This window comes from Oncorhynchus mykiss, chromosome 23 (genome assembly GCF_013265735.2).
Source record: "Oncorhynchus mykiss isolate Arlee chromosome 23, USDA_OmykA_1.1, whole genome shotgun sequence".
NCBI classification, from domain to species: domain Eukaryota; kingdom Metazoa; phylum Chordata; class Actinopteri; order Salmoniformes; family Salmonidae; genus Oncorhynchus; species Oncorhynchus mykiss.
The window spans coordinates 33,559,607-33,573,031 of record NC_048587.1 but is presented as its reverse complement, the minus strand read 5'-3'; the positions used below and the strand labels follow the sequence as shown (position 1 = coordinate 33,573,031).

At 44.9% G+C, this 13,425-nt stretch overlaps 1 protein-coding gene across 2 annotated transcripts in view; it reads right to left on the bottom strand.

Moving 5' to 3' along the window:
- The window catches only part of LOC110502624 (cysteine-rich protein 2), a 36,477-nt gene that overhangs the window by 17,710 nt on the left and 5,342 nt on the right, over nt 1–13,425 (bottom strand). The window contains exon 3 of one of the 2 annotated variants that reach the window (XM_021580805.2): nt 3,952–4,009. The exons of the other annotated variant lie outside the window; for it this stretch is intronic. Coding sequence (XP_021436480.1) covers nt 3,952–4,009 — 58 coding nt within the window. The remainder of the gene's footprint in view (nt 1–3,951; nt 4,010–13,425) is intronic. 2 annotated transcript variants of the gene reach the window in all.

Below are 13,425 nucleotides of genomic sequence, written 5' to 3'. Positions count from 1 at the left end.
GCCAATCAGACTATTGGTCGCATCTTACGCAGTCTTTCTTTTCGCAACCCTGCGTCTTGGTCAGAACAGCTCCCCTGGGCAGAATACGCCCACAACTCGCTTCCTTCGTCTGCGACCGGGCTATCTCCTTTTCAGAGTAGCCTCGGGTACCAGCCTCCGTTGTTCTCATCTCAGTTCGCCGAGTCCAGCGTCCCCTCCGCTCAGGCTTTTGTCCAACGTTGCGAGCGCACCTGGAAGAGGGTCAGGTCTGCACTTTGCCGTTATAGGGCGCAGACTGTGAGAGCTGCTAATAAGCGTAGAACGAAGAGCCCTAGATATTGTCGCGGTCAGAGAGTTTGGCTCTCCACTCAGAACCTTCCCCTTAAGACGGCTTCTCGCAAGTTGACCCCGCGGTTCATTGGTCCATTCCGTATCTCTCAGGTCATTAATCCTGTCGCAGTGCGACTTCTTCTTCCGCGATATCTTCGTCGCGTCCACCCGGTCTTCCATGTCTCCTGTGTTAAGCCCGCTCTTCGCGCCCCCGCTCGTCTTCCCCCCCCCCCCCCCCATCCTTGTCGAGGGCGCACCTATCTACAGGGTCCGTAAAATCTTGGACATGCGTCCTCGGGGCCGTGGTCATCAGTACCTAGTTGACTGGGAGGGGTACGGTCCTGAGGAGAGGAGTTGGGTTCCCTCTCGGGACGTGCTGGACCGTGCGCTGATTGATGATTTCCTCCGTTGCCGCCAGGTTTCCTCCTCGAGTGCGCCAGGAGGCGCTCGGTGAGTGGGGGGGTACTGTCATGTACTGTCATGTTGTCTTGTCTCTGTCCTTTCCCTTCACCCTGTCTCCCTCTGCTGGTCGTTGTTATGTTACCTTTTCTCCCCCTCTTTTCCCCAGCTGTGCCCTGTCTCCTCCTAACTACCTCGTCACCCAGTTCCCCACCTGTTCCCTTTTTCCCTCTGATTAGGTCCCTATATCTGTCTCTGTTTCTGCTCCTGTCCTTGTCGGATTCTTGTTTGTTTGTTTGTGTGTCTCATGCCTGAACCAGACTATCATCGTGTGTGCTGCAACCTTGTCCTGTCCTGTCGGAATCTACCTGTCCATCTGAGCCCACGTATGTTCGTCATTAAAGTACTCTGTTTGTTAATTCGCTTTTGGGTCCTCATTCACGCACCATAACACCCTCACCTATGTATTGGCCCCCAAACTGACAGAACCCAGGTGCCATCTAGGAAATTAGATGTTGCCGCCTATATTTACCATCCATGTTTTGTGACACACCCACAACAATCATATGATAAGCAGGCATAATAATATAAGGTGATAATTCTTGCCAGTTTTTTGAAAGTGACTTAGACCTTTGGTTTGAAACATTACACTCAATAAACTGCGGGAGCTTTCAACAGTTTGCAGATACGGTGCCTAGTGAAAGTCTACACACCCTTTGCACAGTCTATACATTTTGCTGCCTTAGAAAAAAATCTGAAAAGCGATTCAATTTTATATTTTTCCTAACAATTTACACAACCTACTCCCCATTTTTAAAGGGAAAATATTTGTTTTAAATTAAGATGCCTTGATTGCATGTCTTCACACCCCAGAGTAAATACTTGGTGGAAGCAGCTTTGGCAGCCATTACATCTGTGAATAAAGGAAAATAACTTTATACCAAATTAGGTTAGGGAAACATACACTGTATATCTATTGTTTTTGTCAAAATTGCTCAAGCTCAGTACATTTGGTTGGGAATCATCGATGGACAGCAATATTCAAACTTTGTCCCAAGCAAATTTAAGTCAGGACTGAGACTGGATGTCTCAGGAACACGCAACACCTCTTTAAAACCATTCTGGTGGGTCTTTGGCATTAACATATGTGTAGTTGTCCTTCTGTAAAGTAAGACTTTATTCCAGGGTTTTCAGAAGACTGAAGTGGGTTTTCCACTAACTTTTTACCTTGGTTTTTCCTTCTTTCATGTTTATTTTGATCTTGACAAACTCCGCAGTCCATGCTGGTGACAAGCACACTCATAAAATGATGCTGCCATCACTGTAACGTTCTGAGTGTAGTGGGTGAGAAGTCAGGCGCAGGAAGCAGAGAGTTCAGGGGAGTGCTACTTTAATGCATAAGCCAACCCCACAAAAACATAGGGCGTATAACAAAACAAACGCCCCAAACAGGGGGACTTAAACTGTCCAGCAAAACCCACGAAATGGGAAAACACGTAACCCACAGACGTGCACACAAGTTTACACAAAACAGAAGGTCACAATAATTAATCCCGCACAAGGAACCAGGCGGGCCGGCTGACTAATAAAGCCTCACTAATTATACCCAACTCAAAACAGTTGCACTCAATAAACACATAAGGAGGGGGAGGAAATAATCAGTGGCAGCTAGTAGGCCGGCGACGACGACCGCCGAGCGCCACCCGAACGGGAAGGCGAGCCACCTTCGGTCGGAGTCGTGACAATCACAATACTTGAAAATACAGAGGGTTGCTCCTGTATTGTGTTGGATATGATGCAAACCTGTAATTTTCTATGTTGTCTTATTTTTAAAATTTCACAGCTCTAATTGCTGCCAAAGGTGCTTCCATTGAGTACTAACTTGGGTGTGAAAGCATACCTAATGAAGACATGTTCATTTATTTTTAGTAGGAAAATGTTCTATAATTTTTCTTTCACTTTGACAATGTGAAGTAGGTTGTGTAGATTGGTAGGAACAAAATCAAATACAATTATTTTTTAGATTGAATTTTAAGGCAGTAAAACGTGAAGACTGTGCAAAGGGTGTGTAGACTTTCACTGGCGACTATGTCTATCTTTCCTCCAGTTATTAAATCTGTCCCTGGGTTCATACACTACTAAACCACTATTCCAGTCATCCTGAGAACGATTAAAGCATCACATTGGGTTATAATCCAAGTCTTAGTAGTGAAAGGACCCATAGGGCTTTGGGCAAAAGTTGTGCACTATATAAGGAATAGGGTGCCATTTGGGATACAGAGCATGTCATAATTACCCAGAATAATACCCAAATGTCTGAATGCACCCACGCTTAGTCAGACAAAAATGTTATGATGAGCTTATATGACCTTTTTTTTTCAATTTAATTTTCACTTTTAAAAGGGAAGCACCTCAGATTATATCAGAGTTCATTCATGCACTCACAAACCCAAATGTGTATGTATTTCTTCCAGGTGAAACTCGTGAATACTCAAAATCCATAATTACTAAGTGTGTAAGCCTATGTGACGTGTACACCAAAATTCTGAATCTACTTTTTTAATGGCACACACAAATCATAGGATTTTGGTGTGCTTCAAAATGTTGTCACAGATTTAAGCAACTTTGAGACAAGGCCTACTTTTGATGCAACTTTCAAACTTTTCTATTGAAGCAACTTTAGGAAATGAGAATCCACTGGCCAGGCGGTATAACACCAGGGCAGGAGGTCATTATAGATATATAAATATCCATCTGGTCCCCACACAGCACACTGAGGATGTCTTGCACTTTGATTCATGGGAAAGGAAATGCCTTGTATGACCGTATAGCATCCGGTATAGTATAGGGGTGATGAAATGTTATGTTTTTAACATTGTTTTCTTAATCAATCAAGTACTTTTATGGCTGTTTGTGTGAGTGAGGAAATTAGTACATTTGTGCTACTGAATGTGTTGTGTGTGTGTGTGTTTGTGTGTGAGTGTGTACGTGTGTGTGGAGTGTGTAAAGTACAGATGTAGGATCTAAATTTGAACAAGTTTGCTACAGCAGGAAAATAAAAATGTGAATTATATATTAGGTGGATTATAATTAATGGACATTTTCGTATGGGTTGATACATTTTCCGTAAGTGAAAAAAAGCCAATTAAGTTTATCCTATCCTATTATTGGTCTTATTGAATTCAAGCTATAGCGATTCTTCCGCACACCTGCGATGATGTTTTTTTAACAGTAACCTCTTACCTTTGGGGCCGAAGAGAGTTCCGTAGCATGGTTTGTGACAGTAGGGCAACCCATCATGCTGGAAGACAGACCATGTCTAATATTAACAAATAATCTATTATCATAATAAATAGCTGAATATTGGTAATTAAGAAAAACGAAAAACACAGGAAGTCCCCTCCAAACAATCTGCTTCCGTTAAAACTATTTACTGAAACAGTTCTACTTATTACTGAAATAAACTGTTTACTGAAACTGAAACTACTGAAATATTTCACAATTCACTGAAATGGAACATTACAGTCAGTCAGTGTCAGTATAAAGCATTAAGGTTTAAACCAATCAGACAGAGGTTATATTTCAGGAGTGACTGCTGACTGGTCACTGGCTTCATCACAAATGGCACCATACTCATTTTATAGTGCACTACTTTTGACCAGTGCCCATAGGGTCATTCTACAAAAGTGGTGCAACATAGTAACTAGGCATACACTGAGTGCACAAAACATTAGGAACACCTTCCTAATATTGAGTTACAACCCCTTTTGCCTTCAGAACAGACTCAATGCGTTAGGGCATGGACTCTACAAGGAGTCGAAAGCATTCCACAAAGATGCTGGCCTATGTTGACTTCAATGCTTCCCACAGTTGGCTGGATGTCCTTTGGGTGGTAGACCGTTCTTGATACACAAGGGAAACTTTTTGAGCATGAAAAACCCAGCAGTATTGCCGTTCTTGACAAAAAATGGTGCTCCTGGCACCTACTGTACTACCATACCCCATTCAAAGGCACTTTGTCATGCCCATTTACCCTCTAAATGGCACACATACACAATTCATGTCTCATGGAGTAAAAATCATTATTTAACCCGTCTCCTCCCCTTCACCTACACTGATTGAAGTGGATGTAACAAGTGACATCAATAAGGGATCATAGCTTTCCCTGGATTCAGCTGATCAGTCTACAGTGCATTCGGAAAGTATTCAGACCCCTTCCCTTTTCCACATTTTGTTACGTTACAGCTTTATTCTAAAACGGATGCAATTATTTTTTCCTATTTTTTGTATGTATAAATATATAATGTATAAAAAATATATATATATATATACACAACTATTCAGGGCTCGAAATTAAGCCCAGGTGCATCCTGTTTCCATTGATCTTCCTTGAGATGTTTCTACAACTTGATTGGAGTCCACCTGTGGTACATTCAATTGATTGGACATGCTTTGGAAAGGCACACACCTGTCTATATAATGTCCCACAGTTGACAGCACATGTCAGAGCAAAAACCAAGCCATGATGTCGAAGGAATTGCCGTAAAGCTCAGAGACAGGATTGTGTCGAGGCACAGATCTGGGGAAGGGTAACAAAACATTTCTGCAGCTTTGAAGGTCCCCAAGAACATAGTGGCCTCCATCATTCTTAAATGGAAGAAGTTTGGAACCACCAAGACTCTTCTTAGAGCTGGATGCCCGCCCAAACTGGGCAATCGGGGGAGAAGGGCCTTGGTTTTATTTTTTATTTCACCTTTATTTAACCTGGTAGGCTAGTTGAGAACAAGTTCTCATTTACAACTGCGACCTGGCCAAGATAAAGCATAGCAGTGTGAACAGACAACAACACAGAGTTACACATGGAGTAAACAGCAAACAAGTCAATAACACAGTAGAAAAAAAAGAAAAAAGAAAAAAAAGAGTCTATACATGTATACATTGTGTACAAAAGGCATGAGGAGGTAGGCGAATAATTACAATTTAGCAGATTAACACTGGAGTGATAAATGATCAGATGGTCATGTGCAGGTAGAGATACTGATGTGCAAAAGAGCAGAAAAGTAAATAAATAAAAACAGTATGGGGATGAGGTAGGTAAATTGGGTGGGCTATTTACCAATGGACTATGTACAGCTGCAGCGATCGGTTAGCTGCTCAGATAGCAGATGTTTAAAGTTGGTGAGGGAGATAAAAGTCTCCAACTTCAATCAGGCCTTATGGTAGAGTGGCCAGACGGAAGCCACTCCTCAGTAAAAGGCACATGACAGCCTGGTTGGAGTTTGCCATAAGGCACCTAAAGGACTCTCAGACCGTGAAAAACAAGATTCTCTGGTCTGATGAAATCAAAATCGAACTCTTTGGCCTGAATGGCAAGTGTGACTTCTGGAGGAAACTTGGCACCATCCCTACGGTGAAACATGGTGAAGGCAGCATCATGCTGTAGGGATAGTTTTCAGCAGCAGGGACTGAGAGACTAGTCAGGATCGAAGGAAAGATGAACGGAGCAAAGTACAGAGAGATCCTTGATGAAAACCTGCTCCAGAGGGCTCAGGACCTCAGACTGTGTTAATGTCACATTTCAGATTTGTATTTTTTTTACCTTTGTCATTATGGGTTATTCTGTGTAGATTGATGAGGAAAATAAACAATTTAATCCATATTAGAATATGGTTGTAAATTAACAAAATGTGGACAAAGTCAAAGGGTCTGAATTCACTGTATGTCATGGAAAGAGTTCTTAATATTTTGTATACTCAGTGTGTGTGTTTGTGTGTGTGTGCGTGTGTGTGTTCACGTGTGTGTGTTCACGTCTGTGTGTGTGAGTGTGCGCGTGCACGTTTGCGAGAGCCAAGGATGGTATTTGTTTTTTAATCAGGATAATATGCTACCTCAAGCTCCCTTAATAATAATCCTGTTACTACCCTTCCGTTGCTTAAGGCATAGGTAAAAACTTTATAATATTTTTTGGGGGACTGCAATTTGCACCACTTCTGTAGAATCACCCATTTAGGAATCAGGGTGCAATTTGGGAGCCATTATCTTTCCAATTTAAATGAATGCCTTATCCTCCTGACCGCTTCAAGTTAATTATGGAGGAGCTCTATCTGTCAGTCTTAAAATGGACCGAGCAGAACAGACAGAGAGAGCAGAGAGATCCTTTCGACCCAAATTCCTATCAAACATCTCCCCAGTTCAGACTTTATTTTTAGCAAACTGCTTCCATATGCTCTAGCTAGCTCCTTCACATTCCAGTGCATGAACTGGGAATAAAACAATATTTAGACAACTAACACCCGTCTGAGAGGAGGATAGAAGAGATTTAGGATGCTGTGACCTCAGCAAGCTCTTAAAGCTCTTAAAGCTCTTCATTCTAAATGGTTGCATTTGTAACCGACCTCAGAGAGTTGGTCTGCATCCCAAGGGCCAGGCCCATAGGGCTCTGGTCAAAAGTAGTGCACTATGTAGTGAATAGGGTGCCTTTTAGGAATCATCTTTAGAGACATGCAACGTATATGTGACACACCTCTTTTCGGACCAACACTGGGTTATTGTATGTGGGACACAGCTCAACCAGTTCCTAAATGAATGAATGCACACACACCCTCTGTTGCACAAAGCTCACTCTGACCACACAGGAGTGCTCTGTGTCTCCTCAAGTACAAGAGTATTTTATATATCTACAAACTGCCCTCCTCACTCACACTACAAGAACAACAATGTAGGACAAACCTAAGCTCCGAAGAAGATTCTCCAAAAACACTCTTATAAAATACTATTTGGGACCAAAGTTCTTCACAGCAAAAAAAAAAGTACAACTGCTATTACAGTATAGGCACATACAGTACTTGGCATTTACAGTGCAACTGTTTGCGGGTCAATTGCATTGAAATGAACAAGACATGCGGCAGAACTATTTGAGTGACTTGTGAAAGTTTTTAACCTCACATTTTACCCTATCAACCTCACATTTGTAGGGTGACATTTAGAAAGCTAAAAAAAATATATGTTTTGCCAAAACAGCGTAATTACAAAATACACACTTTCAGGATTTTGATGGTGACTCTGCATGCGTCGCATATACACACTGTTAACTTTAAAGTTCAATCATCACTTCCTTCATACCTATTTCAGACCTTTGAGTCTATATATGGACACTGAGGTCAGGGACATAATGTCTACGACAGCCTGTGACTCAGCTAGTCCAGCAAATCTGAGCTCATGTTTTTTCTGGACAGTAAAGTCTGTCCCAAATGGCACCCTACTACCTATGTAGTGCACTTCTTAAGTAGTGCACTGTGTTAGGAATCGGGGGCTATTTGGAACGCAACCTCTATCACATGCATCCGTTACAGACCTGACAGTCTGGTGTAATGTCAAACTTTGGCTGTTCATTGTCACGTTGTCACTGAGGGTGTGATGTCATGAAATCATGGAGCAGCCGTTAATCAGTGTGATGAATGAGTTGGCGTTAAATGCAAAGGAAACATTGCATCAGCTATGGGCTGGCATTGTAGGCTACAATCCAGGAACTAAGGACATGCCTTTCTGACAAGGTCATTATAAATCTTGTAATTTAACCACAGGAGGCTGGTGAGGGGAGGACGGCTCATAATAATGGCTGGAATCGAGTGAAAGAAATGGTATCAAGCACTTGGAAACTGTGTTTGATACCATTCCATTAACACCGTTTCAGCCATTACTATGAGCCGTTCTTCCCAGTTAAGGTTGCCACCAGCCGCCTATGCATTTAATGTCTACTTAACCTCATGTAAATGTAATTTAACCTGATACTGCAGTGGGCTAAATCAGGGTCATGCGGAGTGTTTCTTGGTAGTTTTAAACAAATCTACTTTGAAACAAAAGTATACACCTCACACACGTTATGGGCTTAAAAAAAGACACCTGTACCATGTCAGATATAGAGTTCACATGTATTCTAATTTGAGTTTGCATCCTAATATTACATTACAGAAGACTGAAATAACAAAATTGTTCAACATAGAAACACCAGATTTTAGGCAGCTTTTTACAAGTAATTTGTATTAATGTATGTTTTAACATTCCACCCATGAGGCCACTTGGTCATTTTACTGCAGGAAAGGGCTACTGTCTTTTTTTGGCATGTCTGTAATTTCAATGTTCCCTGAGGTGTGATACCCTTTCAGGAATGCAGATGCCATTCTCCCCGCTCTCTCCGTCCCTCCCTGATGAAAAAGTATTGAGAGAGAGAGACTTCACCGTTAAAAGGTTTTAGAGAATGTTCTGAACAATGAAGATAAGTCACTGCCGTGTATAAGGCCACACACACAGAGAGAGAGAGAGAGTGAGATAGAGAGAGAGAGAGAGAGAGAGATCCTTCACCTGACAGCCTGTCAAAAACACTCCCGTCCAGAAATAACAGAAGCCTATTCGTTCTCTCATGCCACAGCATTTCAGAGATAAAGAAGTGGATGGACTGTATATGGGCTTGTGAAAGTGAACTAGCAATGTTCGTCCATTAGTCCATGTATACTGTTGGGTTGTGTGTTTCATAAAGAAGGATAAGTCCTCTGTGTCTCCATTCAAACCTGTGTAAGAACAACTACCTCTCAAAAGTCAAGCATGTAAACCCTACCATCCACAAGTAAACCTTAAAATCAACTAGTCATCTTTATTTTCAGGTGAAAAGACAAAGACAGCACGGGGGGCTAGACTATTAGACTCTAGAGAATACAGCCATGGCTTGTGAACTCAAAAACAGGACAATGTTTCAAACAACGGCCTGTTTCTGAGAAAGACAGACTGTGTGTGTTCCCCTGGCCCACTGAATCAACTCTTAACTAACAACACTGAAACAACGCTGGACTTTGTCTCCTACTGGTCTGAGATGACCTGAATAATTAGCCTCAGTAACCCTAGTATCACTCAACTCAAAGACTCCAGTGTTTGGGTCAGGACAATGACTTACCCCCAGGTTAGGTTATCAAACAGGATCAAACAGGCTTCCAAAACAATGATAGCCCTTTGACATTTATTCTACCCTATGAGATTTGTAAAGACTAGTCATGTGACCAAACATACCTGGCCTGACTATGGGGCCTATAACTATAATTGTATCAAACTAAGTTAACAGGAGTCTGTGATAAGTGAAAAATAATATTTAGACCGCACATTTGGATTGTGTTATAAAGCATTTCCAGACACTGGTTAGAATAGCATCGATCCCCTTCCGTATTTCTTACAGATTTTTTGACAGCCACAGACAGCCGAGTCGGGACTTAAACCCCTTTGCCAGCGGGTATTTGTGGTCCCCCATTGGCTCGACACTGCCTAGATTACATCCATTGTTGATAGATTGTTTTATGTAATGTATTTTACTAGTTTTAGTACAACAAACCCTCACTGGAGGATCCATGCAACAAGTTGAGTCTTCATTGTTCAGGCCAACCTGTGCTACCTTCATTTTTAGCTTATTTTCCAACTCTAATATCCGTCTTTCGACCTATTTCTGCCACACCCTGATGATTTTAACCTGTCTTTGTGATTGTCCCCCCCCCCCCGGTCTTGCCCCTCTTCCCCATTATCCCCTGTGCATTTATACCTGTGTTCTTTGTTTGTCTGTTCCCAGTTCATTTTGTTTCGTCAAGCCTACCAGCGTTTTCACCTCTGCTCCTGTCTCTTGGTTGTTCCTGTTTCCTAGTTTCCTAGTTTCCCCGGTGTTGACCATTCTGCCTGCCCTGACCCTGAGCCTGCCTGCCGTCCTGTACCTTTGCCCCACCTTTCTGGATTACTGACCTCTGCGTGACATGACCCTGAGCCTGCCTGCCGTCCTGTACCTTAGCCCCACGTATCTGGATTACTGACCTATGCCTGCCCTTGACCCGTCTTTTGCCTGCCCCTCTGTGATTAATAAACTATTGTTACTTCGACGTTGTCTGCATCTGGGTCTTACCTGAAACATGATAGTACGAACTGGCCATGTCTGACCCAGCAGACTCAGACCAGCTGCGCAACATCCTCTCCTCCCAAGGAGCCACCATTGGTAGGCACGAGGAATTGCTCCGTGGCCTAATGGAGGGTTTAAACCTTGGCCGAACGCCATGACCAAGTGTTGGACATCTTGCTGGAGCAATTCCATGGGTTTGGAGGCAGCCTACTATGATGGTAACCTCACAGCCCCTCAGTAACTCAGCAGTTAGCAGCGCCGCCTCACCGGTCACTCAGCCTTCCCCTGAGCCGCGATTACGTCCCCTGAAACATTTTAATGGAGAGCCGGGCACCTATCGGGCATTTCTATCTCAGTGTGCCCTCATCTTCAAGCTTCAGCCCTCCTCCTTCCCCTCAGACTGCTCTAAAATAGCGTACCTAATCACGCTGATGTCCGGGAGGGCACTTGCCTGGGCTACAGCTGTATGGGAGCAACAGCTGGCCACATGCGTCAATCTGTGTGAGTTCATGGGAGAATTAAAGAAGGTGTTTGATGCCCAATTCTCCAGGAGAGAGGCTACCTGGAAGCTACTCCAGCTTCGGCAGGACTTCCACAGTGTGGCAGACTATGCGGTGGATTTCCGCACGTTGGCAGCTGAGTTCCTGGAACCAGGAAGCGCTGTTGGACATGTTCCTACACTGAGTCTTGGAGGAGGTCAAGGATGAGCTTGCAGCCCGGGAATTACCGATAGATCTCGAGTCTCTCATCGCCTTGACCATCAGGATCGATGGGCGGCCACGGGAACGACGGAGGGAGAGGAGATTTGATTTCGCTCGCCCGTCCAAGGATTCCACCTCGCCTCCGAGGCATCCCGGAAGTCCCCGATGGCACCGCTGCCGAGAGAACCTGAGGCTACCCGATGTTCACCGAGAGTCACCGAAGACGTCCGAGTCACCGTTTCCCGAGCCTATGCAAATAGGCAGAGCTAGGTCTGTCTCTAGCGGAATGGCTACACAGGCTCAACACGAAGAGCTACCTGTATTGCGGGACTTGTGGTCATTTTGTTTCCTTGTCCGCTAAAAAACAAGGCTCACCGGTAGGAGCGAGTACTCTGGTGGGCTTTTCTGCTTCCCTTACTTACACTCCATTTCATGCCATTCTGCTGTGGGGAAACAAGTCTCTCCGGGTCCTCATTGACTCTGGACACTACCCTGGCTCTTTGGACGCTACCCTGGCTTCCGAGCTGGATATCCCCACTCAGCCCCTCTCCATTCCCATTGACTTTAGAGCGCTGGACTCTATAGTCCGGGTCACACACAATACCACTCCCATCAACCTACGAGTGTCAGGGAACCACAGCGAGACTATTCAATTTCTGCTCATTAAGTCTCCTCAGATTCTTGTGGTATTGGGATTCTCCTGGATCCAGTGACATAATCCTCTCATTAACTGGTCTACTGGTGCCATCATGGGCTGGAGCCCGTTCTGCCACGCCCATTGCCTGAAGTCAGCGCAACCTTCCCCGGGACGTCTTCCTGTGGGCTCGGACGTTATCCCGGACCTCTCCGCCATTGCCGCGGAGTATCAGGACTTTTGGGAGGTGTTCAACAAGGCCCGGGCCACTTCACTTCCGTCGCACCGACCATATGACTGCGGGATTGACCTTCTCCCTAGCACCACTCTGCCCCGGGGATGACTGTACTCGCTGTTGGGACCGGAGACCAAGGCTATGGAGACCTAGATTGGGGACTCCCTAGCTGCTGGATTTATCCGTCCTTCTTCTTTTCTCGCTGGCGCAGGGTTCTTCTTTGTGGAGAAGGACAAGACCCTGTGCCCGTGCATCGACTACCGGGGACTCAATGACATAAGGGTGAAGAACCGCTACCCGCTACCACTCATCATCTCGGCCTTAGAGCCGCTCCAGGGGGCCACCGTGTTTTCCAAGCTGGACCTACAGAACGACTATCATCTGGTTCGGATACGGGAGGGGGATGAGTGGAAGACTACCTTCAACACATCCAGTGGCCACTACAAGTATTTGGTCATTCCATTTGGCCTTACCAACACCCCTGCTGTGGTAAACATAAGGGTGAAGAACTGCTACCCGCTACCACTCATCATCTCGGCCTTAGAGCCGCTCCAGGGGGCCACCGTGTTTTCCAAGCTGGACCTACAGAACGCCTATCATCTGGTGGAAGACCGCCTTCAACACATCCAGTGGCCACTACAAGTATTTGGTCATTCCATTTGGCCTTACCAACACCACAGGCTCTGGTAAATGATGTTCTTCTCTACATGTTGAACCGGTTCGTCTTTGTCTACATTGATGTAATCGTCCTCTTCTCCCGCTCCCCCCAAGAACATGTGCTCCACGTCCGACAGGTTCTTCAATGCCTCCTGGAGAATCAGCTGTTTGTAAAGGCAGAGAAGTGCGAGTTCCATCGCTCCACCATCCCCTTTTTGGGGTACATCATCTCTGCTGGGAGTGTCCAGATGGATCCCGGGAAGGTGAGAGCGGTGGTGGATTGGCCCCAGCCTACGTCCAGGGTGCAGCTGCAACGTTTCCTGGGGTTCTCCGACTTTTATCACCGCTTTATCCAGGGTAACACCACCCTAGCTTCCCCAATGTCAGTACTCACCTCTCCCAAGGTTCTGTTCATGTGGTCCCCTGCTGCTGACCAGGCGTTCCGGGACCTCAAACACCGCTTCACCACTGCTCCCATCTTGGTTCATCCTGACCCTTCCCGTCAGTTTGTGGTGGAGGCCAATGTTTCTGATGTAGGAGTGGGGGCGGTCCTGTTCCAGTGTTC